Here is a 27,704-nt window from a genome sequence, read left to right as displayed (position 1 = left end):
TCTGTGTCCCAAACTATTCTTGGACACAAGGCAGGGTTTTAATTGCTTTGAGTAACTTGTGATCCTTTTGCATGAATAATGGTAAACTTAGCATAGAATGACACTGAGCTGTACAGCAATTCTGATAAATTTACTGCAGCAGTTCCAAATAATAACTTCCAGATTTATGGCAGTCTGTAACTGATAAGTTGATTGCTAAAACTACAGGCCAGCAATAATGATTACATATTGCAGACATGCAGTCAGGGTGTTACAGTGGTCACTCACCGTTTTAAATATACAGAATCAGTTCACCAAGATTGTAGCATTATAATTGTAAATCTTTTGGAAGGAAAAAATTCTGTTTATCCTCTTTAATGGTTTAAATAATCCAATAACTGTTGAAAATGTTGCCATTGTCTAGCACTGTTGATTTTTGGGGGCATTTTTGAACATTTGTTTTGTCAATTATTTTGTCTCTGTTTATATTGCTCCCTCATGTACAAGACTTCTTTTCTTTGCAAGTCTTGAACAACATCCGCCCTTGCCTTGCCGTCTTTGCTGCTAAGGTCAGCTGCCTCTGCAGGGCTAAATCGCTGGCTTTGACAGCAGACCAAGGCAGGCCAGCAGCACGAATCAATTCCCGTAACAGCCTCCCCAAACAGGCGCCGGAATGTGGCGACTAGGGGCTTTTCACAGTAACTTCATTTGAAGCCTACTTGTGACAATAAGCGATTTTCATTTCATTTTCATTTTCAACTAGCTCAGCAGAGCAAACTTTCTCTAAAGTTCCCCTACCCTAGCTTTGAACTCCTATTTCTCTAGTTTCTCTTCTAATTCCCCATATGAGCTCACCTTGTCTATACCCTGGGCCCAGTGTTTGCTGATATTGTTAACAGTTTTCTCTCTTCAGGTACTAGCTCTCTCACCTTTTATCCTGCTGTCATCACCTGTCTCTTAAAATAAGACAACAACCCTTGACCCCTACATCCTCACCTCCAACCTCCCTTTCCTCTCCCAAATCCTTGAGTGTGTAGTTGTCTCCCAAATCTATGCCTACCTTTTCTGGAACTCTCCAATCAGCTTCCCACTCCTGCCACAAGACTGAAATGATCCTTGTCCAAGCCACAAAATAAATCCAGTGTGACTGTGACAAAGGTAAACTGCACCTCATCAGAGTTCCCAATTTATCTGCAGATTTTGACCGGGATTGACCCCCCGAGTTGCTGCTGCCATTGACCAATGTCTACCGTTCTGCCAGGAAGACTAAGAACGGTTGCCACCGCCTAAAGAACCCTTGTACCGACCCCCTCAAGGCAAATTTCACCCTCTCCAATTTAATAAACCCCGCCATATTGTTGATCCAGGATTCCACACTTGGGGGCCTCGCATCCTTCTACTGAAGAAGAATCCTTCGCCGAGCTACCAGGGACGCAAAGGCCAGAATGCCGGCCTCTTTCACCTCCTGCACTCCCGGCTCCTCTGCGACCCCAAATATTGCGAGCCCCCAGCCCGGTTTGACCCTGGATCCTACCACCCTCGACACCGTCCTCGCTACGCCCTTCCAAAATTCCTCCAGCGCTGGGCACACCCAGAACATATGGGTGTGATTTGCTGGGCTCCCTGAGCACCTAACACATGGTCATGTGTGCCCTGTGCAGCACTTTAAACTGTATGAGGCTGAGCCTCGCGCACGATGAGGAACAGTTCACCCTCCCTAGGGCATCTGCCCACGTCCCTTCCTCAATCTCCTCTCCCAACTCCTCCTCCCACTTGCCTTTCACCTCCCCACCGAGGCCTCCTCCTCCTCCTGCATCACCTGATAAGTTTCCGTGATCTTCCCCACTCCAACCCACCCCCCCCGAGAGCACCCTGTCCTGTACTGTGTGTGGTAGCAGCCGCAGGAATTCCACCACCTGCCGCCTGGCAAACGCCCTTACCTGTAAGTACCTGAAGGTGTTCCCCGGGGAGAGCCCGTACTTATCCTCCAGCTCACCCAGGCTCGCAAACCTCCCGTCCACAAACCGGTCCCCCAACCTTCACTTCCCTGCCCTGTGCCACCCCAAAAACCATCCATCTGTTCTCCCTGGGACGAACCGGTGGTTCCCCCGTATTGGGGTCCACACCGAGGTCCCAGCTTCCCCCCTGTGCCGCCTCCACTGCCCCCAGATTTTGAGGGCAGCCGCCACCACCGGGCTTGTGTTTTACCTCCTTGGAGGGAACTGCAGCGGCGCTGTTGCCAGCGCCCCCAGACTCGTACCCACACAAGACGTCCCCTCCCCCTCCATCACCCACTTGCACACCATCATCGCATTGGCGGCCCAGTAGTACCCACAGAGGTTGGGCAGCGCCAGCCCCCCCCCCAACTCTACTCCGCTCCAGGAACACCCTTCTCACCCTCGGAGTCCCTCGCGCCCACACAAACCCCATTATACTCCTGTTGACCCGCCTAAAAAAGGCCTTAGGGATAAACACGGGGAGGCACTGGAACAGGAACAAAAACCTTGGGAGCACCGTCATTTTCACTGACTGCACCCTACCCGCCAAGGACAGCGGCAACGCGTCCCACGTCTTGAACTGCTCCTCCATTTGCTCCACCAGCCTTGTAAAGTTAAGCCTATGCAGGGCCCCCCAGCTCCTGGCCACCTGGACCCCCAAATACCTGAAGCTCCTCTCCGCCCTTTTTAATAGAGCTCACCAATCCCCCTCTCCTGGTCCCCTGGGTGAACCACGAACAGCTCGCTCTTCCCCATGTTGAGCTTGTACCCCGAGAAATCCCCGAATTCCCTAAGGATCCTCATTACCTCCGGCATTCCCCCCACCGGGTCCGCCACATATAGCAGCAAGTCGTCCGCATAGAGCGACACCCTATGCTCCTCCCCACCCCGCACCAACCCCCTCCAGTTCCTCGACTCCCTCAGTGCCATAGCCAGGTGTTCAATCGCCAGTGCGAAGAGCAGGGGGGACAGGGGACACTCCTGCCTCGTCCCTCGGTGCAACCGAAAGTACTCGGACCTCCTCCTGTTTGTGGCCACACTTGCCATCGGGACCTCATACAACAGCCTAACCTACCTGACAAACCCCTACCCAAACCTCTTCACTCCCACAGGTACCCCCACTCTACCTGATCGAAGGCTTTCTCAGCATCCATCATCACCACTATCTCCGCCTCCCCCTCCCTCGCCGGCATCATGATAACATTCGAAAGCCTCCGCACATTCGTGTTCAACTGCCTTCACGAACCCCGTCTGGTCTTCGTGGATGATCTGCGGCACACAATCCTCAATCCTCGTGGCTAAGACCTTCGCCAGCACCTTGTCATCTACGTTTAGCAACAAAATCGGCCTGTAAGACCCACACTGCAGGGGATCCTTGTCCCGCTTCAGGATCAAGGAGATCAGTGCTCGGGACATCGTCGGGGGCAAAGCCCCCCCCCCCTCCCTTGCCTCATTGAAGGTCCTAACCAGCAACAGGCCCAACAGGTCCATATATTTTTTATAGAATTCGACCGGGAAACCATCCGGCCCAGGTGCCTTCCCCGCCTGCATGCTTCCTATCCCTTTGGTCAGCTCCTCCAGACCAATCGGGGCCCCCAATCCCGCCACCAGTCCCTCCTCCACCTTCAGAAACTTCAATTGGTCCCTCCCTCCTCCAGTGGGGGCTTGGACCGGTACAATTCCTCATAGAAGTCCCTGAAGACCCCATTGATGCCAACCCCATTCCGCACCACACTCCCTCCCTGTCCTTAACTCCCCCGATCTCCCTACTCTCGCTATCAGCGCCCTGCTCAAAATAAAAATGTCGATTCGGGAATAAGCCTTATGGACATGTGAGAAGAATGAAAATTCCCTAGCCCCCGGCCTTGCAAATCTCCAAGTGTCCACCCCTCCCATCTGGTCCATAAACCCCCTCAACACTCTAGCCGCCGCCGGCTTCCTACCCGTCCTAGACCTGGAGCGATCCAGTGCCGGATCCAGCACCGTGTTAAAGTCTCCCCCCATTATCAGGCCCCGCACTTCCAAGACTGGGATCCGACCCAACATGCGGCGCATACACATTGACCACTACCACCCTTTCTCCCTGCAGCTTACCATGTACCATTACGTACCTACCGCCATTGTCTGCCACAATGCTCGACGCCTTGAATGACACCTTCTTTCCCACCAAGATCGCCACCCCTCGATTTTTGGCATCCAGCCCCGAATGAAACACCTGACCTACCCACCCTTTCCTCAATCTTACCTGGTCTGCCATCTTCAGGTGTGTCTCCTGGAGCATAACCATATCCGCCTTCAGCCCCTTCAGGTGCGCGGGCCCGCTTGACCGGCCCATTCAGTCCCCTTACATTCCAGGTTATCAGCCGGATCAGGGGGCTACCCGCCCCCCCCTCCCCCGCCGACTAGCCATAACCCCTCCTCGGCCAGCCACGCGCCCACACCCCCCTCCCGGCCTGTTTCCCACGGCGGCAGACCCCAACTCGACCCCCCCCCCCCACTCGCTCCAGCACCTCCTTGACCATAGCAGCAGCAACTCGATTCTCCCGCCCCCCCGGCGAGGACCCATCCTGGCTGTTTTACTCCCCCATTGCACTTCCGCAAGTCAGCTGACTCCTGCTGACCCCGGCCACTCCCGCCTCTCCTTCGACTCCTCCCATTGTGTGACACACCCTCCTCTTCCGTTCCCCATCCACAGGCTCTCCCCCTCCCCTTTCCATCCTAAGCGCGGGAAACAACCCTCGCTTCCCCGCCCTGGCTCCGCCCCCTCCAGTCTTTGGCGCGGGAAAAAGCCCGTGTTTTCCACCTACCCGGCCCCGCCACCTCTGACGCAGCTCCTTTTACCAGCCCAGTCCCCTCACCCCCGACTCAGGCCTCCCCCTCCCCCGCGGGGCCCCATCACACCACCGGCCATCCACCCCTGTCCCCTTTGCTTACCCCCCTCCAAGAGCCCCCCCGACCAACCCAACCAAAACAGTGCCCATCCCGCCCTAACCACCCTCACCGACCAGAAAGAGAAAAATACAAAAGAAAAAAAAGAATCCAAGAGCAAAGGACCCTCCCCCTCCAAAAGTAACATATCAACCGCAATCCCCAAACGCCCATCCTGACCCTCAATCTGTGTCCAACCTCTCGGCCTGAACAAAGGCCCACGCCTCCTCCAGAGACTCAAAATAATGGTGCCGGTCCTTGTAGGTGACCCACAGTCGCGCCGGCTGCAACATGCCAAACTTCACCCCCTTCCTGTGCAGCACCGCCTTTGCTCGATTGTACCCGGCCCTCCTCTTCGCCACCTCCGCACTCCAGTCCTGGTATATTCGAACCTCCGCGTTCTCCCACCTGTTGCTCCTCTCCTTCTTGGCCCACCTGAGCACACACTCCCGATCGACGAACCGATGAAACCGCCTGCGGAGCCTCCTCGCCAGCACTCTATGGGCCTCCTCCAGCTCCAGTAGCCCCTGGAAGGACCCCGCTCCTATCAGCGAGTTCAACATGGTGACCACATAGGCCCCCATGTCCGGCCCCTCCAGCCCCTCCGAGAGGCCCAGAATCCGCATTTTCTTCCGCCTCGACCGATTCTCCTTCTCCTCGAACCGCTCCTGCCATTTCTTGTGGAGCGCCTCGTGCGCCTCCACCTTTACCGCTAGGCCCAAGATCTCGTCCTCGTTGTCGGAGATCTTTTGTCGGGCCTCGCGGATCGCCACCCCCTGGGCCGTCTGTGTCTCCAGCAGCGCATCAATAGAAGCCTTCATCGGCTCCAGCAGGTCCGCTTTAATCTCTCTGAAGCAGCGCTGTTGCTCCTGCGCCCACTGCATCCACGCTGCCTGGTGTCCGCCCGTGGCCATTTTGTTCTTCTTCCATCGCACCTTCTTCGGGTCCACCACCACCTTTTTAGTCGCCCCGCTCCTGGTAAAAGCCATATACTATCGAGGAATTGTTGTAATCTCCTTCCCGCACCGGGAAACGTCGTAAAAGTGCCGTCGGGGGCCCTGAAAAGAGCCCAAACGTCAGTTTTTGCGGGAGCCGCCGAATGTGCGACTTAGCTCCGCATAGCCGCAACTGGAACTCAATTATCAGACTGCTTGTCTGACATCCAGTACTCTGTTTCTCTTTGGCACCCTGCTCCCCCAACTCCCTTCTCCCTACCATTGAAAGCTATGCCACAAGCAGCCTTCCTGCTTGTGGCATAGCTTCCAATGGTAGGGAGAAGGTACCATTCTCCCTGGAGGCTGGAATTCCCTCCCTCAATCTCATGCAAATATTCCTTTTTCCCTGTGGCCTGGTCATCCCCTATAGACATCTATAATGGAGGTAGGATATTAATAGGTAGCACAAGTGGATAGCACTGTTGCTTAACAGCGCCAGGGTCCCAGGTTTGATTCCCGGCTTGGGTCTCTGTCTGTGCGGAGTCTGCCCGTTCTCCCCGTGTCTGCGTGGGTTTCCTCTGGGTGCTCCGGTTTCCTCCCACAGTCCAAAGATGTGCAGGTTAGGTGGATTGGCCGTGCTAAATTACCCTTAGTGTCCAAAACAGTTAGGAGGGGTTATTGGGTTACGGGGATAGGGTGGAAGTGAGGGCTTAAGTGAGTCGGTGCAGACTCGATGGGCCAAATGGCCTCCTTCTGCACTGTGTGTTCTATGTAACTCACCCCCTTCACTCTGCCTTGTGAAACCTATTTAGCAAAGTTGTGGAAGATTTATGGAGGGTACAGAAACATTTTTATGAAAACGGTTTCATAACTGCTTAGGGAAGAGAAAGTTGAGAAGAGATTTGATACAGACTCTCAACATCATGAGGGGTCTGGACTGAACAGATAGAGAGGAATTGTTCCCATTGGCAGAAGGATCGTAAACTGATTTAAGGTGAATGGCAAAAGAACCAAAAGAGATATCAGAAAAAGAAACCATTTTACACAATGTGATTGGGGAGTGGAATGCACTGAACTATTTGGGACTTCTGGAGCACTGGCAGTGTGGTGGAGGTTTTCAACAAGGAATTGGATAATTATCTGAAGAGAGAGAATTGGCAGGGCTATGGGAAAAGACAGAGGAGAGTGGGCGGGGGGAGCCAGGTGGGTTACAACAAGCCGGATAGTCGTCTCCTGGGCTGAACCATTCAGTGGTTCTAAGTATTTCAGGATAATCAAAACAGAAAATGTTGAAATACTCAGCAGACCTGGCAGCATCTGTGGAGAGAAACCGAGTTATTGTTTCAGTTCGATTGATTACCTTTCTTGATATTTCTTGACACTAACGTTTCTGATCTGATTTAGGTTTTTTGTCTTGCAGACACTCAGTCTGGTCTGATTGCTATCAGGTTGACTCATAGTGTTTGTAATAAAAATATAGTTGTCTTAAAAGACTAGAAATGTTCAGTTCCGGTTTGATAGATGGTATAAACTTCTTTTTGAACAAGATATTAGGATCTGGTCTTCTATAATAGAGACAGTGTAATCCATTTTTGTCAGTTTGATTATATCTTTACAAATAAAATGTCTCCACCAGCTCTTAAATCTGTCTCCTTTTTCTCCTGGCCTTTCAGGGCTGATGGAAACTTTCCATTGCACAGATTTTGAAATTGCTGATATTTTTGGTAAAGGGGATTCCACATGGAAATGTTTAGAACAAATATTCAGTAAGCACTTCCTTCTATGCGTTATCTTTAATTATGTGGTTAATACAAATATGATGACAGCAGAGACGAGAGTCACCTAAAAATAATTGACAGACTTGACTGGGTAAGATATAATATCTGTGCATTTTTGTGATGGTTGGTTTTGAAGAGGTGTCATCTGTTTTTAAATCAAAGAAAGACTTACATTTATATTGCATCTCTCACTACCTCAATGTCCCAAAGCCACAACCAATGATCAACGCCAGCCTCCCAGGCGATCTCGATCCACTGCAGTTCGCCTATCACCCCAACCGGCCCACAGCAGATGCTATCTCCCTGGCTCTACAATCAAAACTCGAACACCACGATAACTAGGACACCTACGTAAGACTGCTGTTCATAGACTACAGCTCCGCCTTCAACACCATTATCCCGACAAGACTTAAACCAAACTCTGCAATCTTGGACTTGACCCCTCCCTGTGCAGCTCGATCCTTGACTTCCTCACCAACAGACCGCAATCCGTCAGGATAGGCAACAGCACTTCCATAATAGTTCTCAACACCGGGGCCCCGCAAGGATGTGTGCTCCGTCTTCTACTTTACTCCCTGTACATACACGACTGTGTGGCAGGATTTATCTCCAACTCCATCTATAAGTTGGCGGATGATACGACTGTGGTGGGTCGTATCACAAACAACGACGAATCAGACTACAGAAGGGACAAAGATCACTTGGTTGCATGGTGTACCGAAAACAACCCCTCTCTAAATGTTGGTAAGACCAAGGAACTGGCCTTTCCGCACTGTAACCAATCACTGTTTGTCGATGTACAATTTGTCAATGTACTCTGTCGATTATTCTTTTTTTCTACTATGTACGTATTGTGTACGTTCCCTTGCCACAGAAAAATACTTTTTACTATACTTCGATACATGTGACATTAAATCAAATCAATCAATAAATCAAATCACTCAATCAACCCTTTTGAAGTGTAGTCACTGTTCTGAAGTTGGATACCTGGCATCCAATTTGTGTATGCACGGCCACAGATCCGGACATTCTCCGGCTGTTTTTGGCATGAGAGCGGGGAGTTTTACCTGGCGCCGCTGCTAGTCTCACCGGTCCCGGACTCGGTGCGGGTTCGACGCTGATTTTGTCGTAAAACGCCACAGTTCCACGCCAGCACGGCCCTTAGCCACAAAACCGGAGAATTCAGCCCCTGTCTCTACCTCTGCCAATGGAATAGGTGTTACATCATGTAGAAATAGAAATATTAAGAAAGATAGAGGTTATAGTTGCATATGAGCATCTGAGACTTCTATTTTTTTTAAATAGATTTAGAATACCCTATTATATTTTTTCAATTAAGGGGCAATTTAGCGTGGCCTGTCCACCTACCCTGCACATCTTTGGGTTGTGGGAGTGAAACCATCGCAGACACGCGGGGAATGTGCAAACTCCACATGGACAGTGACCCGGGGCCAGGATCAAACCAAGATTTTTTAAAAATGCATAAAGAAAGGGGGCGGGATTCTCCACTCCCGCGCCGGTTGGGAGAATCGCCTGGGCCGCCAAAATTTCCCGCAACGCCGGTCCGACGCCCTCCCGCGATTCTCCCAAGCAGCGGGAATGGCCCCGTCGTGTTCCGCAGGCCGGAGAATCGCCCGAGACACCCAAAATGGCGATTCTCCGGCACCCCTGCTATTCTCAGGCCCGGATGGGCCGAGCGGCCAGCCCAAAATGGCGGATTCCCCCCGGCGCCGTCCACACCTGGTCGCTGCCGTCGGGAACAGCGCGGGAACGCTGAGGGGGCGGCCTGTGGGGGGGGGGGGATCCTGCATCAGGGGGTACCTCAAATATGGGGTGGCCCGCGATCGGTGCCCACCGATCGTCGGGCTGTCCTCTCTGAAGGAGGACCTCCTTCCTTCCACAGCCCCGCAAGATCCGTCCGCCATCTTCTTGCGGGGCAGATTCGGAGAGGACGGCAACCATGCATGCGCGGGTGACGGCAGATATGCGGTGCCGGCCGCGTCATGTATGCGGCGCCGCCTTTACGCGGCGACAAGGCCTGCCGCGTGTAGATGACGCGGCCCCGCTCCTGGCCCATTATCGGGCACTGAATCGGTCGGGATAGTGGCCGTTTCGCGCCGTCGTGAACCTCGACGGCGTTCACGACGGCTTGGGCACTTCGGCGCGGGCGTGGAGAATTCCGCCCAGGAATTAGGCCTTGATGACCTAAGCCTCAGAGCCGAGGCTTCCAGCCAGAACAGTACCTTCGTTGGTAGTCACCATCCGTTGATGCGCACCACACGGTCAGGGGCTGGGGGGAGCCCGCCCGGAAAGAGATGTGCCACGAAAGGCAGGGCCCCACCCCAACTTCTTCCTGCCACCACAAACAAGCGAGGATTTAAACATTCCAATTTGGTTCTATCATGCAAAAACACCGACCAACAATTCTCAGAACATAATATAAACTTTGTGAATCAAGAAAAGGCAGAAATGAAATTTGTGCAAGGATGAAAAGATGGATTAAAAAATGAGCAGAACTGGAGCTCACGAAACTGCAGCTGCTTGTACACATACGATGCGTGATCCCCGCAGCTGCTTGTACACACACATCACGTGACCCCCGCAGCCACTTGTACACATACGTTGCGTGATCCCCGCAGCTGCTTGTACACACACATCACGTGACCCCCGCAGCCGCTTGTACACACATCACGTGATCCCCGCAGCCGCTTGTACACACACATCACGTGATCCCCGCAGCCGCTTGTACACACACATCACGTGACCCCTGCAGCTGCTTGTACACACACATCACGTGATCACCGCAGCCGCTTGTACATAGACATCACGTGATCCCCGCAGCCGCTTGTACACACACATCACGTGACCCCCCTGCAGCCGCTTCTACACACACATCACGTGACCCCCGCAGCCGCTTGTACACACACATCTCGTGATCTCCCACAGTTGCTTGTGTACACACATCACGTGATCCCTGCAGCCGCTTGTACACACACATCTCGTGATCCCGCAGCTGCTTGTACACAGACATCACGTGATCCCGCAGCTGCTTGTACACAGACATCACGTGATCCCGCAGCTGCTTGTACACACACATCACGTGACCCCCCCTGCAGCCGCTTCTACACACACATCACATGACCCCCGCAGCCGCTTGTACACACACATCTCGTGATCTCCCACAGTTGCTTGTGTACACACATCACGTGATCCCTGCAGCCGCTTGTACACACATCTCGTGATCCCGCAGCTGCTTGTACACAGACATCACGTGATCCCGCAGCTGCTTGTACACAGACATCATGTGATCCCGCAGCTGCTTGTACACACACATCACGTGACCCCCGCAGCCGCTTGTACACACCCATCACGTGACCCCCGCAGCCGCTTGTACACGTACATCACCTGATCCCCGCAGCCGCTAGTACACACACATCACGTGATCCCTGCAGCCGCTTGTACACACACATCACGTGATCCCCGCAGCCACTTGTACACACACATCACGTGATCCCCGCAGCCACTTGTACACACACATCTCGTGATCTCTCACAGTTGCTTGTGTACACACATCACGTGACCCCACAGCTGCTTGTACACACGTCACGTGAACCCCCCACAGCTGCTTGTACACACGTCACGTGAACCCCCCGCAGCCGCTTGTACACACATATCACATGAACCCCCCGCAGCCGCTTGTGTACACACATCACGTGACCCCCTGCAGCCACTTCTACACACACATCACGTGACCCCCTGCAGCCGCTTGTACACACACATCTCGTGATCTCCCACAGTTGCTTGTGCACACACATCATGTAAACCCCCACAGGCTCTTGTAGACACACTTCACGTGACCCCCCCCCACAGCCGCTTGTACACACATCACGTGAACCCCTCACAGCCGCTTGTGTACACACATCACGTGATCCCACAGCTGCTTGTACACACTCATCACGTGATCCCGGCAGCCGCTTGTACACACACATCACGTGAACCCCTCGCAGCCGGTTGTGTGTACACATCACGTGATCCCGCAGCCGCTTGTACACACTCATCACGTGATCCCGGCAGCCGCTTGTACACACACATCACGTGAACCCCTCGCAGCCGGTTGTGTGTACACATCACGTGATCCCGCAGCCGCTTGTACACACTCATCACGTGATCCCGGCAGCCGCTTGTACACACACATCACGTGACCTCCCGCAGCCGCTTGTACACACACATTACATGACCCCCGCAGCCGCTTGTAAACACACACATCACGTGACCCCTCCGCTTTTTTTTGATTAGGCACTTTATAACTTCCTGACCAAACTCCACACCGACAGTGACCTGGGACCGGGATCAAACCCGGATCCCCGGCCGGATGGTATTTTTGACCTCATGGTGAGCTAGTGTTGCGCTGAGATGGTGGTGGATAACGTGTTACAGGATGGTGTCGAGGACGCTTGTGTTGAAGGCCGTGTCTTGATTGAGGAGGTCCTCTAAGTGCTCTCTCCAGTGCACATTGACTGCCTCTCAGTCTTCGTTGAGCGCCTCTCTGTTTTTGGCTCTCAGTGGGTTGGGCTCCTGGGTATTCGGACTGTCGATGGTTTTGATTGTTTTGCAGAAGCCAAGCACATAGTGGTTGTCGGTGAATTGCTGAGTCTCCTGCGCTCTTTCCACCCACCATCTTCTTTAGATCGCAGGTTCTTTGGTGCACCTCAGCCTTCAGTTGCCTGGAGGCTTGTTTCCTCTCACTCGAGTTTTGGTGGAGCTGCCAGTTCAGGAACATCTTGCGCTTGCGATCAAGCAGATCCTGGATCTCCTGATCATTCTCATCAAATTAGTCTTGGTATTTCCTGATCGAGAGTCCAAGCGTCTCCTCGCAGGTGCTGACTATGGTAGTGTTTAAGGCGGACCAGGCGCTGTGGGTGTTGTGCGGCTCTGGCTCGTTGAATGTCGCCAAGTTAGTTGTTTGGTGCCGGCTGAGTAGCTCTTTCTTCTCGGGGTCTTTGACTCCAGCGATATTGAATCTCGTGCGGCAGAGTTTCTTCGACCTGTGTTGGTTTGGGCCCAGGGTGATGGAGATGGTAGCGCGGATTAGTCGGTGATCAGTCCAGAAATCGTTGGTTCCGGTCATGTTGCAGGTGATGCTGTCTCTTTGCGGTCCCTTGCCCGGTCGATGACATAGTCTCTTTGGAGTGGAGTTGTTGCCATGAGGTCTTCTGCTTGTCCCTCTGGTGGAACAGGGTGTTTGTGATGACAAGATCATGTTCCAAACATTTTGTCAGGAGGAGGACTCTGTTGGCATTTGTTTTCCCTATGCCTTCCCTGCCTAACACGCCTTTCCAAAGGCTTGCATCATTCTCCTGTATTGAAGTCGCTGAGGAGAATCAACTTGTCTCCCTTTGGGGTGCGGGACAGTGATTGGTCGATGCTGGAGCAGAATGCCTCCTATTGTCACGTTGGTTGCTTCTAAGGTTGGGTCGTAGGTACTGACGGTTTTGCTGGACCAGGGTAAGCCTTAGGGTGATGAGTCGTTCGTTCACCCCAGGTGGGGTTCGTTGAGACGTCTACTAAATCGTTTTTTACGGTGAATCTGATCCCGTAGAGATAGCATTCTTCTTCTGGTTTGCCTTTCCAGAAGAAGGTATACCCGTCACCTTGTTCTTTCAGCTGGCCGTCTCCTGCCAGTCGTGTCTCACTTAGGGCAGTGATGTCAATATTGTGGCGTTGGAGTTCCCGGCCTATGATGGCGGTATGATGTTCAGGTCTGTTGCTGTTGTCCATGAGAGTCCTGACGTACCAGGTCCCAAAATTCTTTTGGGTGATTGGGATGCAAGATGTATGGATTCTTTTAATGTGGGGTGGTGGTTGCACACCAAGCACCACAAGATCCCAGTGGAGCGAGATCTTGGCCCAGTGGCAGGGAAGTTCGAGGCAACTGGAGGCCAGCCTTTGCTGCAGGACGGGGACTAACACACACTCATTGTCTTCCTATCATCTGCCTGCCTGTCAGGGATGTCACATTTAAAGTATGACGTCGTTTTCATTTCCCCTCCCCCTCATGCCTCAGTCTCACCCTATTGCTGCTCCCCTCGCCCCGCTGCTGCTCCCCTCGCCCTGCTGCTGCTCCCTCGCCCTACTGCTGCTCCCCTCGCCCCGCTGCTGCTCCCCTCGCCCCGCTGCTGCTCCCCTCGCCCCGCTGCTGCTCCCCTCGCCCCGCTGCTGCTCCCCTCGCCCCGCTGCTGCTCCCCTCGCCCCGCTGCTGCTCCCCTCGCCCCGCTGCTGCTCCCCTCGCCCCGCTGCTGCTCCCCTCGCCCCGCTGCTGCTCCCCTCGCCCCGCTGCTGCTCCCCTCGCCCCGCTGCTGCTCCCCTCGCCCCGCTGCTGCTCCCCTCGCCCCGCTGCTGCTCCCCTCGCCCCGCTGCTGCTCCCCTCGCCCCGCTGCTGCTCCCCTCGCCCCGCTGCTGCTCCCCTCGCCCCGCTGCTGCTCCCCTCGCCCCGCTGCTGCTCCCCTCGCCCCGCTGCTGCTCCCCTCGCCCCGCTGCTGCTCCCCTCGCCCCGCTGCTGCTCCCCTCGCCCCGCTGCTGCTCCCCTCGCCCCGTTGCTGCTCCCCTCGCCCCGCTGCTGCTCCCCTCGCCCCGCTGCTGCTCCCCTCGCCCCGCTGCTGCTCCCCTCGCCCCGCTGCTGCTCCCCTCGCCCCGCTGCTGCTTTTCTCGCCCCGCAGCTGCTCCCCTCGCCCCGCAGCTGATCCTCCCCTCGCCCCGCTGCTGCTCCCCTCGCCCCGCTGCTGCTCCCCTCGCCCCACTGCTGCTTTTCTCGCCCCGCAGCTGCTCCCCTCGCCCCGCAGCTGATCCTCCCCTCGCCCCGCTGCTGCTCCCCTCGCCCCGCTGCTGCTCCCCTCGCCCCGCTGCTGCTCCCCTCGCCCCGCTGCTGCTCCCCTCGCCCCGCTGCTGCTCCCCTCGCCCCGCTGCTGCTCCCCTCGCCCCGCTGCTGCTCCCCTCGCCCCGCTGCTGCTTTTCTCGCCCCGCTGCTGCTCCCCTCGCCCCGCTGCTGCTCCCCTCGCCCCGCAGCTGCTCCCCTCGCCCCGCAGCTGCTCCCCTCGCCCCGCAGCTGATCCTCCCCTCGCCCCGCTGCTGCTCCCCTCGCCCCGCAGCTGCTCCCCCTCCCCCACCCCCCACTGCTGATCCTCCTCTCTTCCCGCTGCTGCTCCTCTCGCCCCGCTGCTGCTCCCCTCTTCCTGCTGCTGCTCCCCTCTTCCCGCTGCTGCTCCCCTGGCCCCGCTGCTGCTCCCCTGGCCCCGCTGCTGCTCCCCTGGCCCCGCTGCTGCTCCCCTGGCCCCGCTGCTGATCCCCTGGCCCCGCTGCTGATCCCCTGGCCCCGCTGCTGATCCCCTGGCCCCGCTGCTGATCCCCTGGCCCCGCTGCTGATCCCCAGGCCCCGCTGCTGATCCCCTGGCCCCGCTGCTGATCCCCTGGCCCCGCTGCTGATCCCCTGGCCCCGCTGCTGATCCCCTGGCCCCGCTGCTGATCCCCTGGCCCCGCTGCTGATCCCCTGGCCCCGCTGCTGATCCCCTGGCCCCGCTGCTGATCCCCTGGCCCCGCTGCTGATCCCCTGGCCCCGCTGCTGATCCCCTGGCCCCGCTGCTGATCCCCTGGCCCCGCTGCTGATCCCCTGGCCCCGCTGCTGATCCCCTGGCCCCGCTGCTGATCCCCTGGCCCCGCTGCTGATCCCCTGGCCCCGCCGCTGATCCCCTGGCCCCGCCGCTGTTCCCCTCGTCCCGCCGCTGATCCCCTCGTCCCGCTGCTGATCCTCCCCTCGCCCCGCTGCTTTTGTAATGATTCCATTGTTCATTTGCATTCATGAGGCGCTGTGGGCCATCAACAGCAGCAGAATTGTATTCAACCACAATCTGCAACCTCATGGCCCAGCATATCCCCCCACATGTATCATTACCTGCAAGCCAGGGGATCAACCCTGGTTCAAAGAAGAGTGCTGGAGGGCATGCCAGAAGCAACATCAAGCATACCTAAAAATGAGGTGTCAACCTGGTGACGCTACTACACAGGACTACTTGCCTACCAGACAGCATACGCAGCAAGTAATAGACAGCGCTAAGCGATTCCACAACAAACGCATCAGACCTAAGCTCTGTAGGCCTGTCACATCCAGCCATGAATGGTGGTGGACAATTAAACAACTCACTGGAGGAGAAAGCTCCATAAATATCCCCATCCTCAATGATGGAGGAGCCCAGCACATATGTGCAAAAGGCTGAGACATTCGCAGCAATCTTCAGCCAGAAGTGCAGAGTGGATTTGACAAAGGGTCATCTGGACTCGAAACGTTTGCTCCTTTTTCTCCCTATAGATGCTGCCAGACCTGCTGAGATTTTCCAGCATTTTCTCTTTGGGTGCCGAGTGGATGATCCATCTCGGTCTCCTCCGGAGGTCTCCAGCATCACAGATGTCAATCTTCAGCCAATACGATTCACTCTACATGAAATCAAGAAATGGTTGAAGGCACTGGATACTGAAAAGGCTATGAGCTCTGACAATATCCCAGCAATAGTACTGAAGATTTGTGCTCCAGAACTTGCCGCACCCCTAGCCAAGCTGTTCCAGTACAGCTACAACACTGGCATCTACCCAGCAATGTGGAAAATTGCCCAGGTGTGTCCTGTGCACAAGAAACAGGACAAATCCAACCCAGCCAATTACCGTCCTATCAGTCTACTCTCCAACATCAGCAAAGTGATGGAAGGAGTCATCAACTGTGCCGTTAATAATAATAATAATAATAATAATAATAATAATAGCTTATTGTCACAAGTAGGCTTCAATGAAGCCCCTAGTTGCCACATTCCGGCGCCTGTTCGCGAGGCCGGTACGGGAATTGCGGCAGTTACTTAGCAATAACCTGCTCACGGACGTTCAGTTTGGGTTCCGCCAGGGTCATTCAGCTCCTGATCTCATTACAGACTTGATTCAAACATGGACAAAAGAGCTGAATGCCAGAGGTGAGGTGAGAGTGACTGCCCTTGACATCAAGGCAGCATTTGACCGAGTATGGCATCAAGGAGCCCCGGCAAAACTGGAGTCAATGAGAATCATGGGGAAAACTCTCTGCTGGTTGGTGGCATACCTGACACAAAGGAACATAGTTGTGGTGGTTGGAGGTCAATCATCTCAGCTCCAGGACATCACAGCAGGAGTCCCTCAAGGTAGTGTCCTAGGCCCAGCCATCTTCAGCTGCTTCATCATTGACTTTCCTTCCATCATAAGGTCAGAAGTGGGGATATTTGCGGATGACTGCACAATGTTCAGCACCGTTCGCGACTCCTCAGATAATGAAGCAGTCCATGTCCAAATGCAGCAAGACCTGGATAATATCCAGGCTTGGGCTGACAAGTGGTAAGCTACATTCGAACCACACAAGTGCCAGCCAATGACCATCTCCAATACGAGAGGATCTAACCACTGCCCCTGATATTAATGGCAATACTATCGCTGAATTCCCCACAATCAACATCTTGGGGTCTACCATTGATCAGAAACTGAACTGGATGAGCCATATTAATACTGTGGCTACCAGAGCAGGTCAAAGACTAGGAATTCTACAGTGATCACCTCCTTATCCCACAAAGCCTGTTCACCATCTACAAAGCACATGTCAGGAGTGTAATGGAATACTCTCCACTTGCCGGGATGAGTACACCTCCAACAATACTCAAGAAGCTCAACACCATCCATGACAAAGCAGCCCGCTTCATTGCTCCCCCTTCCACAAACATTCAATCCCTCCACACCGACGAACAGTGGCAGCCCCGTGTACCATCTACAAGATGCACTGCAGGAACTCGTCAAGGTTTCTTGGGCAGAACCTTCCAAACCCACGTCGACTACCATCTATAAGGACAAGAGCAGCAGATACCTGGGAACTCCACCACCTGGAGGTGCCCCTCCAAATCACTCACCACCCTGACTTGGAAATATATCGCTGTTCCTTCACTGTCACTGGGGCAAAATCCTGTAAATCCCTTTCTAAGAGCACTGTGGGTGTACCTACACCTCGGACTGCAGCAGTTCAAGAAAGCAACTCACCACCACCTTCTGAAGGGCAACTAGGGATAGGCAATAAATGTTCGCCTAACTAGCGATGCTCATTGCTGTAAAATGAATTAAACATTTTTTTTAACAGTCCTGCCTCTACCTCATCACAGATTTACTCTTTTGTTGTTTCTTCCCCTACACCCCCTCATGCCTGTGCTTTTAAAATCTGTAACATTGGTAATACAGCAGTTATCATGGGGAATTTTAATCTACATGTCGATTGGTTTAACCAGGTTGGTCAAGGCAGCCTTGAGGAGGAGTTTATAGAATGTATCCGCGATAGTTTCCTCGAACAGTATGTAATTGAACCTATGAAGGAACAGCGGTCCTAGATCTGGTCCTGTGAAATGAGACAGGACTGATTAATGATCTCATAGTTAGGAATCCTCTCGGAAGGAGCGATCACAATATGGTGGAATTTAAAATATAGATGGAGGGTGAGAAGGTAAAATCAAGCACTAGTGTTTTGTGCTTAAACAAAGGAGATTACAATGGGATGAGAGAAGTGCTGGCTAAGGTAGACTGGGAGCAAAGACTTTATGGTGAAACAGTTGAGGAACAGTGGAGAACCTTCCAAGCAATTTTTCACTGCTCAGCAAAAGTTTATACCAACAAAAAGGAAGTACGGTAGAAAGGGGGAAAATCGACTGTGGCTATCTAAGGAAATAAGGGAGAGTATCAAATTGAAGGAAAAAGCATACAAAGTGGCAAAGATTAGTGAGAGACTAGAGGATTGGGAAATATTTAGGGGACAACAGAAAGCTACTAAAAAGCTATAAAGAAGAGTAAGATAGATTATGATAGTAACCTTGCTCAGAATATAAATCTACTTCCCCTTATTTTGGAGCATAGCCTCAAAATAAGGGGAAGTAGATATAGGACTGAGTTTTGGAGAAACCTCTTCACCCAAAGGGTTGTGAATCTATGGAATTCCCTGCCCAGTGAATCAGTTGAGGCTCCTTTATTAAATGTTTTCAAGATAAAGATAGATAGTTTTTTTAAGAATAAAGGAATAAAGGGTTATGGTGTTCGGGTGGGAAAGTGGAGCTGAGTCCACAAAAGATCAGCCATGATCTCATTGAATGGTGGAGCAGGCTCGAAGGGACAGACAGCCTATTCCTGCTCCTACTTCTTATATTAATCTGCTATCTGCACAGGTGCTGCCAGAGCTGAAATTCCTATCATTTCCAGTTGATGTTTCAGATTTCCATCATCTGCAGTATCTTGTGCTTGCCACTTGTCACAGCACGGTAGCACAGTGGTTAGCACTGTTGCTTCACCAGCGCCAGGGTCCCGGGTTCGATTCCCACTTGGGTCACTGTGTTTGCAGAGTCTGCACGTTCTCCCTTTGACTACGTGGGTTTCCTCCGGGTGCTCCGGTTTCCTCCCACAGGTCCCGAAAGACGTACTGTTAGGTGAATTGGACATTCTGAATTCTCCCTCAGTGTACCCAAACAGACGCTGGAATGTGGTGACCAGGGGATTTTCACAGTAATGTTAATGTAAGCCTCCTTATGACAATAATAAAAAGATTAAGATTATTATTATTCCATTTTAGGTATTTTTCTGCATAAAAGTTTATTCTTTTTCCGTTTCTTTGCAGGTTATCAATATGGCAACTTCCCAAGCATTAGGGGTCCTAGTTTATGTAAGGCCTGGCTTGCCACTTCAGGATATGAACTGTCAAGGAGCAGAGTGCCTCACTGCCATAAATATCCCAGCCTCAATAATGCATTTTCAGAAAGATGTGATTGATGCATTAAGGTAAACTTTCAAATTTTTTTTCTTTACTAATTCATTTCATATATTAGAATTACACTGGTTCAGGGTGGTTACAGAGTTTATACAGTGGTTGCAGATGTATTACTGGATCAGTTTGGTATCAGACTCCCTCGGAACATATTTCAGTTAGGTGCCATTTTATGCATGTTCTGCCAAGCTACAGATATGTTGCCAGTTTTGCCTCATATTGCACTGCATGTCTACAATATGCAATAGATCTTAAAGTGGTGTCAACTATTTTGATTAACACAAATAACAAGTAAACTAAATCAAATAAACTGAGGGACAAATTAATGGGGCAGTCCCTTATAGGGAAACTGAATTAAACAAATAGCAAATCACAAATGAGCCTTAAAACAAATAATGCCAAAAAGTTATTACTTCTGCTGGTCATTAAACCAACAGAGCAAAGCTTAGCTGTTGAATCTTTGCACTATTGTGTTGCTGTGTGATGACAGCAAGATAACTGGGCTCTCTTGAAGGCCTTTGTCAGGCGTGGTTAACTTCTCCAGAAGCTTTTTACTAGAGAATGAATTACATAGCATTACACAGACCTTAATACCAATTGACATTGATAGCTATCCCAGTCAATAAGGGAACTGATTTTGAGTTGATGTAAATGTGGAGTCATCCCACATATTTTCTTTCTGTGGGTCTCTTTATGACAGTGGAGCCAAGTCTTTGAGATGGGACTTCAACCCACAGCAGTCTGACTCAGATGAGAATGCTTCCAGCTGAGCCACAGTTGACTGACTCCAGGAATTGAATGTAAAAAGCAGAAGAATGCCAAATGGAGTTCAATCTCCAACAACTGATGTAAATTAAATGCAAGTTTAAAAGTACCTGAATATGCAGTTGTGCATTTTAATTCATCTTCCTCACATTTGTCAATCTTACTTATGTTTTCATACTTGTACTTGCCATAAAATAGTTTTAAAATGACTGAAATCAACAGGAGGGTGTTGCTGACTGGGTGAGTGTTTTGTGTAATATCTCCATTCAGTCCACAACGGTGACCCCCAAGCTTCCATTTGCCTTTCATTCCACATTTCCACCTGGCTCACACTCTGATTTTTCTGTACTTTGCCCGTTGCAGTGTTTCAGTGAAGCTGAACACAAGTTTCAGGAACAGCACCTCATATTTTGACTGGGCACTTTACAGCCCTCTGTATTCAACAATTTTAGATCATAACCTCCATCTTAATTTTGTGTTTTTTTGCTGCTTGTGTTTTCCCTCTCTTGTTTCACCCTTATTTCCTTTACTTTGCATTCAGAGAGCAGCCAGGCAGAATCCTGCAATTCATATCTGCTCTCGACACATCTTTTTCCTTCTTTATTTGTTCCATTTCCACACACTTTGGACTGGAACTATTAAACCTTTTGCCATTTGATCTCTCCTGACCTCTACCCTTCTGTTCTATGTTCTTTTTCTCACTCTCCATCTTTCACTTGCTCAAAATCTATTATATTTCTAACTTTTTCAAGTTCTGATGAAAGACCTGAAACATTAGGCTGAATTATATGGACCCCCGCAGTTGGGAAAGCAACTGGCTGGGTCTGTAAATTAGGGCAGTGTATCATCGGCATGTGCCTGCTGGCTGCACGCCCACCCCCACCATGATTTTATGAGTGGTGGGATGGCATCAGGTGTATCGCCTACTGTAGCCTAATTGAGGCCCTTAAGTGGCCATTTGATGTCTCATTAAGGTTGCCATCAACCTGCCGCTTGGATTAAATTGATGGTGGGAGAGGCCCACGTGGATTCCAGAAGGTGGGCAGGAGGGGATATTCCTTAACTGTTCTCCTTGGCCTATCAAAGGGCTCCCCAAAGTTCTAAATCTTCCTCCCCATGTTCCCCTTCTCATGGTCTCTCAAAACCTGACCCAGCCCTCCCTGAAACCCTAACCCTTAAAAACAAAACCCTGATCCATTGCAGCTTGCTTCCACAATGCCCAAGTGCCGTGCCTGCAGTGACCACCTCGCCCACTGGTGCTACCAGTACTGGAGAGAGCTGTTGGCCCCCGATTATTCAACAGCTCTCTAAGATGAGAGTTTCTGTCCCTAAGGGGGCAGAAATTCCGCTTTACATCTATTAATAGCCAATTGTCCGTTAAATGGCTGTGGGGGAGCCAGTAATCCCCTCAACGGGTTTTTTTAGCTGTGGGTAGACACAGTGACTCTGTGTCTTTCTCTACAATGCTGACGGACCTGCTGAATATTTTCTGTTTTATTTTATATGTTATTGTAAGAGTCCTTCCTGTTTGTTTCCTTTGTCCCCATTTCTTTTATGTTATTTTATTATTTTGGTGTGTGAACCCATAATCAGAATGTGCCATTAAGCAGAAGACTCAAGTTTGAAGCAGCCCGCTTGTCAGGAGACTCACAGATTTTGTTTTTGGAAAGGAGAAGTCAGACTCCTTGTCACCAAGCGGATCTTAGGAACCAGGTTTGGAAGTAGTTGGAAGTTGGATCGGTTGGTTGGCCAGGGACAGTGGTCTGCCTGACAACGGTCATTAATTAAGACTATAAGACCATAAGACATGGAGCAGAATTAGGCCATTCGATCCATTGAATTTGCTCCGCCATTCAATCATGGCTGATATTTTTGTCATCCCTAACCTCCTGCCTTCCCCCATAACCCCATAACCCTTATTTAAAAAAAAAAATATTTTTTAATTCTCCTTTTTCACATTTTCTCTCAAATTTACACCCACCAACAATAAACAATAATCAGTAACAAATATGTCAATCCCCATATCAATAACAACGATCCCATCGTCCCACCAAACCCCAAACATTAGCTCGCATGTTCACACAAACAAATGACAAAAAGGAATTAGGGATCACCCATAGTCGCCATTAACACACGCAGGCCCCCTCCCCCCAACCCTCCCACCCATCCCCCCCAACTAATGTTCGATGTTATCCAATTCTCAAAAGTGCATAATGAATAATGCCCATGAATTGTAGAACCCCTCCATCCTTCACCTCAGTTCAAACTTAACCTTCTCAAGAGTAAAAAATTCCACGCCAGGGCACAGGGCACAGGGTGGAGCGGTTGCTCTCCATCCCATCAGGATCCACCTTCGGGCGATCAATGAGGCAAAGGCTACAACATCTGCCTCCACACCTGTTTCCAACCCTGGCTGGTCCGACACCCCGAATATGGCCTCCCGGGGGCCCGGGTCCAGTTTCACGTGCACCACTTTAGAAATTATCCTAAAAACCTCCTTCCAGTAATCCTCTAGCTTTGGACAGGACCAAAACATATGAACGTGATTAGCGGGGCTCCCCCCGCAACGTTTATGCACATCTTCTACTCCTTCAAAGAACCGGCTCATCCTCGTCCTCATGAGGTGTGCTCTGTATACCACCTTTAGCTGTATCAGCCCCAACCTCGCGCACGAGGGTGAGGCATTCACTCTCCGGAGCATCTCACACCAAAACCCCTCCTCCATATCCTCTCCCAGCTCTTCCTCCCACTTTGCTTTGATCCCTTCCAGTGGTGCCTTCTCCTCTTCCAAAATAGCTCCGTAAACCGCTGACACTACCCCCTTCTCCAGTCCCCCTGTCGTCAGCACCTCCTCCAGCAATGTGGAGGCCGGCTCCACCGGGAAGCCCTGTGTCTCCTTTCTGGCAAAATCTCGAACCTACATGTATCTAAACATTTCCCCCTGCTCCAGCCCATACTTCACTTCCAGCTCCTTCAATCCTGCAAACTGACCCCTAAGATACAAATCTTTTAGTGTCTTAATCCCCTTCTCCTCCCATTTCTGAAAATTTCCATCCCACTTCCCTGGCTCAAATCTGTGGTTCCCCCGAATCTGCGTTTCCCTTGACCCTGCCCCCAACCCGAAGTGTTGGCGAAACTGCCTCCAAATTCTCAATGAAGTTATTATTAGCGGACTCCCTGAGTATTTCCCCGGGGCTATCGGGAACGGCGCTGTTGCTCGTGCTTTCAATCCCGACCCCCTGCACAAACTCTCCTCCATTCTGACCCACTGGGAATCAACCCCTCTGACCCAGCTCCGCACCTTCTCCACATTCGCCGCCCAGTAGTAATACATCAGTTTCGGAAGACCCAAACCCCCTGCTTGCCTTCCCCTCTGTAGCAGCACCTTTCTAACTCTGGCCACCTTCCCTCCCCATATGAACGACGTAATCCTTCCCTCAATCTCTCTGCAAAAAGAGTTTGGCAGGAAAATCGGCAGGCATTGAAAAATAAACAGAAATTGCGGCAACATGTTCATTTTAACCGCCTGTACCCGACCCGCCAGTGATAGAGGGAGACCATCCCACCTTGCCAGATCAGCTTTCACTCTCCCCACCAAACTAGAAATGTTGTACCTGCGGAGCCTCCCCCACTCCTGGGCAACCTGCACCCTCAGGTACCTAAAATGAGTCCCTGCCCTATGGAATGGCAGCCCCCCCACCCCTGCCCCCACTCCCGGCCGAGACACCACAAAATACTCATTCTTGTCGAGATTTAGTTTGTATCCAAAGAAAGACCCAAACACTTGCAGCAGCTCCAACATTCCCCCTATCGACACCATCGGTTCCGACACGTCTAACAAGTCATCGGCATACAAGGACACCCTATACTCTATCCCCCCCCGCACTATTCTTTTCCATACCCCCAAAATTTTTAATGCGATGGCCAATGGCTCAATCGCGAGTGCAAACAGCAGGTGGGACATAGGACATCCCTGCCTAGTCCCACGGTGGAGAGAAAAGTATCTTGAACTGATGTTGTTTGTGCGGAGACTTGCCCTCGGCTCCTTATATAGTAGCTTTTTTTTTTAATAAACAATTTTATTGAGGTATTTTTGGCATATAAAACAATGACATTGTACAGTACTGTACAAAAAAGAAAAGCAAATAACGCATAGTACCAACCACAACTCCATTCTCGCAAAGACCTGCCTAAACCACCCCCTACTCTACTCTACCCTAGCCCCCCCCCCCCGTGACGGTTAATTCTCCGCGAAGAAGTCAATGAATGGCTGCCACCTCCGGGCGAACCCTGATAGTGAACCTCTCAAGGCGAACTTAACATTCTCTCGACCGAGAAAGCTCACCATGTCCGATAGCCATACTTCGGTCTTCGGGGGCCTTGAGTCCCTCCATGCCAACAGTATTCGTCGCCGGGCTACCAGAGAGGCAAAGGCCAAGACGTCGGCCTCCTTCTCCTCCTAGACTCCCGGGTCCTCTGACACCCCAAAGATTGCCACCTCAGGACTCATTACCACCCCAGTTTCCAAAACCCGGGACATGATGTCCGCGAATCCCTGCCAGCACCCCCTGAGTTTAGGGCACGACCAGAACATGTGCACGTGATTAGCCGGCCCTCCGGCGCATCTGGCACACTTGTCCTCCAGCCCGAAGAATTTACTCATCCGGGCCACCGTCATGTGGGTCCGCTGCACGACCTTAAACTGGATCAGACTGAGCCTAGCACATGTTGCGGGCCAAATTCTCTCCGGGTTTCAATGATACCGTCCAGCCCCGCCATTGGGTCCGATACGTATAACAGCAGGTGATCCGCCTATAACGAGACTTTATGTTCCACTCTCTCTTCTCCCCCCCCCCCCCCCCCCCCCGACCAGCCCTTACCAGTCCCTTGAAGCTCTCAGAGCAATTGCCAGCGGCTCTATGGCCAGCGCGAACAGCAGTGGGGAGAGAGGGCAACCCTGTCTTGTCCTGTGGTGCAATCTGAAATAATCTGATGTTGTCCTGTTCGTCCTTACACTAGCCTCTGGGGCCACCCCCACTCCCGGGCAACCTGCACCCTCAGGTACCTAAAATGAGTCCCTGCCCTATGGAATGGCAGCCCCCTGAAATAATCTGATGTTGTCCTGTTCGTCCTTACACTAGCCTCACTATCTCTGCCTCCATGCTCTCCGGGGGCATCATAATCACGTTGAGCGTCCTTCTTAGGTTGGCCACCAGTTGCCTACCCTTTACGAACCCAGTTTGGTCCTCCGCAATTACATCCGGTACACAGTCCTCAATTCTCGTCACCAAGATCTTGGCCAGTAATTTAGCGTCTACGTTGATCAAAGAGATCGGCCTGTAAGACCCACAAGCGTCCGGATCTTTATCCCGTTTCAGAATAAGCGAAATAGTGGCCTGCGACATCGTCGGGAGTAGGACCCCTCTGTCTCTTGCCTCATTAAAAACCCTGACCCGCACCGGCCCCACTATCTTGGCGATCTTTTTATAAAACTCCACCGGATACCTATCCGGCCCCGGGGCTTTACCCGACTGCATGACCTTCAGGTCCCTCAATACCTCTTCGACCCTGACCAGGGCCCCCAGTCCGTCTACCACCCCCCTAACCACTCTTGGGAAGTCAGTCCGTCCAGGAATCGCCTCATCCCCTCCTGTCCCTTGGGGGGTTCCGAAGTGTACAGCTTACTATAAAAATCCCTAAACACCTTGTTCAGCCCTGCCGAGTTCCCCACCAGATTTCCCTCCCCATCCGCTATCCTTCCTATCTCCCTAGCCGCTTCTCTCTTCCTTAGTTGTTGCGCGAGCATTCTGCTGGCCTTCTCTCCATGCTCATATATCGCGCCTTCTGCCTTTCTAAGCTGCTCTACGGCCTTGCCTGCAGTCAGCACCCCGAACTCGGCCTGCAGCCTCTGTCGTTTCCTGAGTAACTCTGGCCTCGGGGACCCCGCGTAGCTCCTGTCCGTCCGTAAAATTAACTTAACCAGTCGGTCCGTTTCTGCCCTATCTGTCCTGTCCCTATGGGCCCGGATTGTGATCAGCTCCCCTCTCACCACTGCCTTCAGCGCCTTCCAGAGCACCGCTGCTGAGACTTCTCCGGTATCATTTACCTGCAGGTAATTCTGCAATGCATCTCCTGATTCTCTCACACACCGCCTCGTCCGCTAGCAATCCAACTTCCAACCTCCATTGTGGGCGCTGAAAGCTGTCCTTACAAATCTGTTGATCTACCCAGTGCGGAGCATGGTCCGATATGGTAATTGCCGAATATTCTGCCCCCACCATCCTGGCCAGCTAGTCCCTACTCATGACAAAGAAATCAATTCGGGAATACACCTTATGGACGTGGGAGTAGTACGAAAACTCCCTCGCCGACGACTGGCTAAATCTCCATGGATCAGCTCCCCCAATTTGCTCCATGAACCCTCTCAGTTCCTTTGCCATCGCTGGCAACCTGCCCGTTTTTGAACCCGACCGATCCAGGCTCGGGTCCAGGACTGTGTTAAAGTCCCCACCCATGATCAGTTTGCGTGAGTTCAAGTCGGGGATCTTACCTAGCAACCTCCTGATAAAATCCACATCGTCCCAATTAGGGGCATACACACTAACCAAGACTACTGTCACCCCTTCGAGCTTACCCCTAACCATAACAAATCTGCCGCCCCCGTCCGCAACTGTATCCTCCGCCTCAAATTGAACCCTTTTATTAATCAGGATTGCAGCCCCCCTAGTCTTAGTGTCGAGCCCCGAATGAAAGACCTGACTAACCCAGCCCTTCCTTAGCCTAACCTGGTCTGCCACTTTCAGGTGCGTCTCCTGCAGCATGACTCCGTCCGCCTTCAGAACCCCCAAATGCACGAACACACTGGCCCGTTTAGCCCTCTAACATTCCAGGTGATCAGCCTAGTTGGGGGGCACTTCGCCGCCCCCCCCCCCCCCCCTTTGCCGATCAGCCATCCCCTTTCCTTGGCCAGTCCCCAGCCATGTGTCGCGCATCCTCTGGCCCGCCTGCTGGCCGGCTCCACCCATGACCTCCCCACTGTTGCCATGTCCAATTTCCATTCTCGTCAGCAGATCAACTCTCTTCTCTCTCCCCCCCCCCCCCCCCCCCCCCCCCCCCCCCCCCCCCCAAAGAAACACCATCCTACACACCTAACCCCCTGTTCTAGTCTAACTATATGAACATCCCCCACCTGGCTTCGGTTGACTAGCCCACCCAGCTAGCCTGGTGGCTCCCAGCTTCGGCGCCAGCGCATCTCTCACCCATTGTTCCCTGGCTCCCCTCCCCCTGGCCCATCCATACCACTTCCCCAAACCAGTCATGCTTGAACAAATACTCTACACAAGTCAGAAACATCCCCAGCAATAGTGCAATTTAAATCAAACAAATAGAGATAAGATGTACCAGGCATTCTCAGCCTGCTTAAACAAGAAAAAGATTGCAAAAAGTTCCCCCGAAACCCCCATCATAACTG

At 52.2% G+C, this 27,704-nt stretch overlaps 1 protein-coding gene across 1 annotated transcript in view; it reads left to right on the top strand.

Moving 5' to 3' along the window:
- The window catches only part of LOC140425141 (uncharacterized), a 420,524-nt gene that overhangs the window by 53,406 nt on the left and 339,414 nt on the right, over positions 1–27,704 (top strand). The window contains exon 4 of the mRNA XM_072509070.1: positions 19,322–19,482. Within this exon, the coding sequence (XP_072365171.1) occupies positions 19,322–19,482 (161 nt within the window). The remainder of the gene's footprint in view (positions 1–19,321; positions 19,483–27,704) is intronic.

This window comes from Scyliorhinus torazame, chromosome 6 (genome assembly GCF_047496885.1).
Source record: "Scyliorhinus torazame isolate Kashiwa2021f chromosome 6, sScyTor2.1, whole genome shotgun sequence".
Lineage (NCBI taxonomy): Eukaryota > Metazoa > Chordata > Chondrichthyes > Carcharhiniformes > Scyliorhinidae > Scyliorhinus > Scyliorhinus torazame.
The sequence above is the reverse complement of the archived record's forward strand: the minus strand, read 5'-3'. Positions and strand labels throughout refer to the sequence as shown.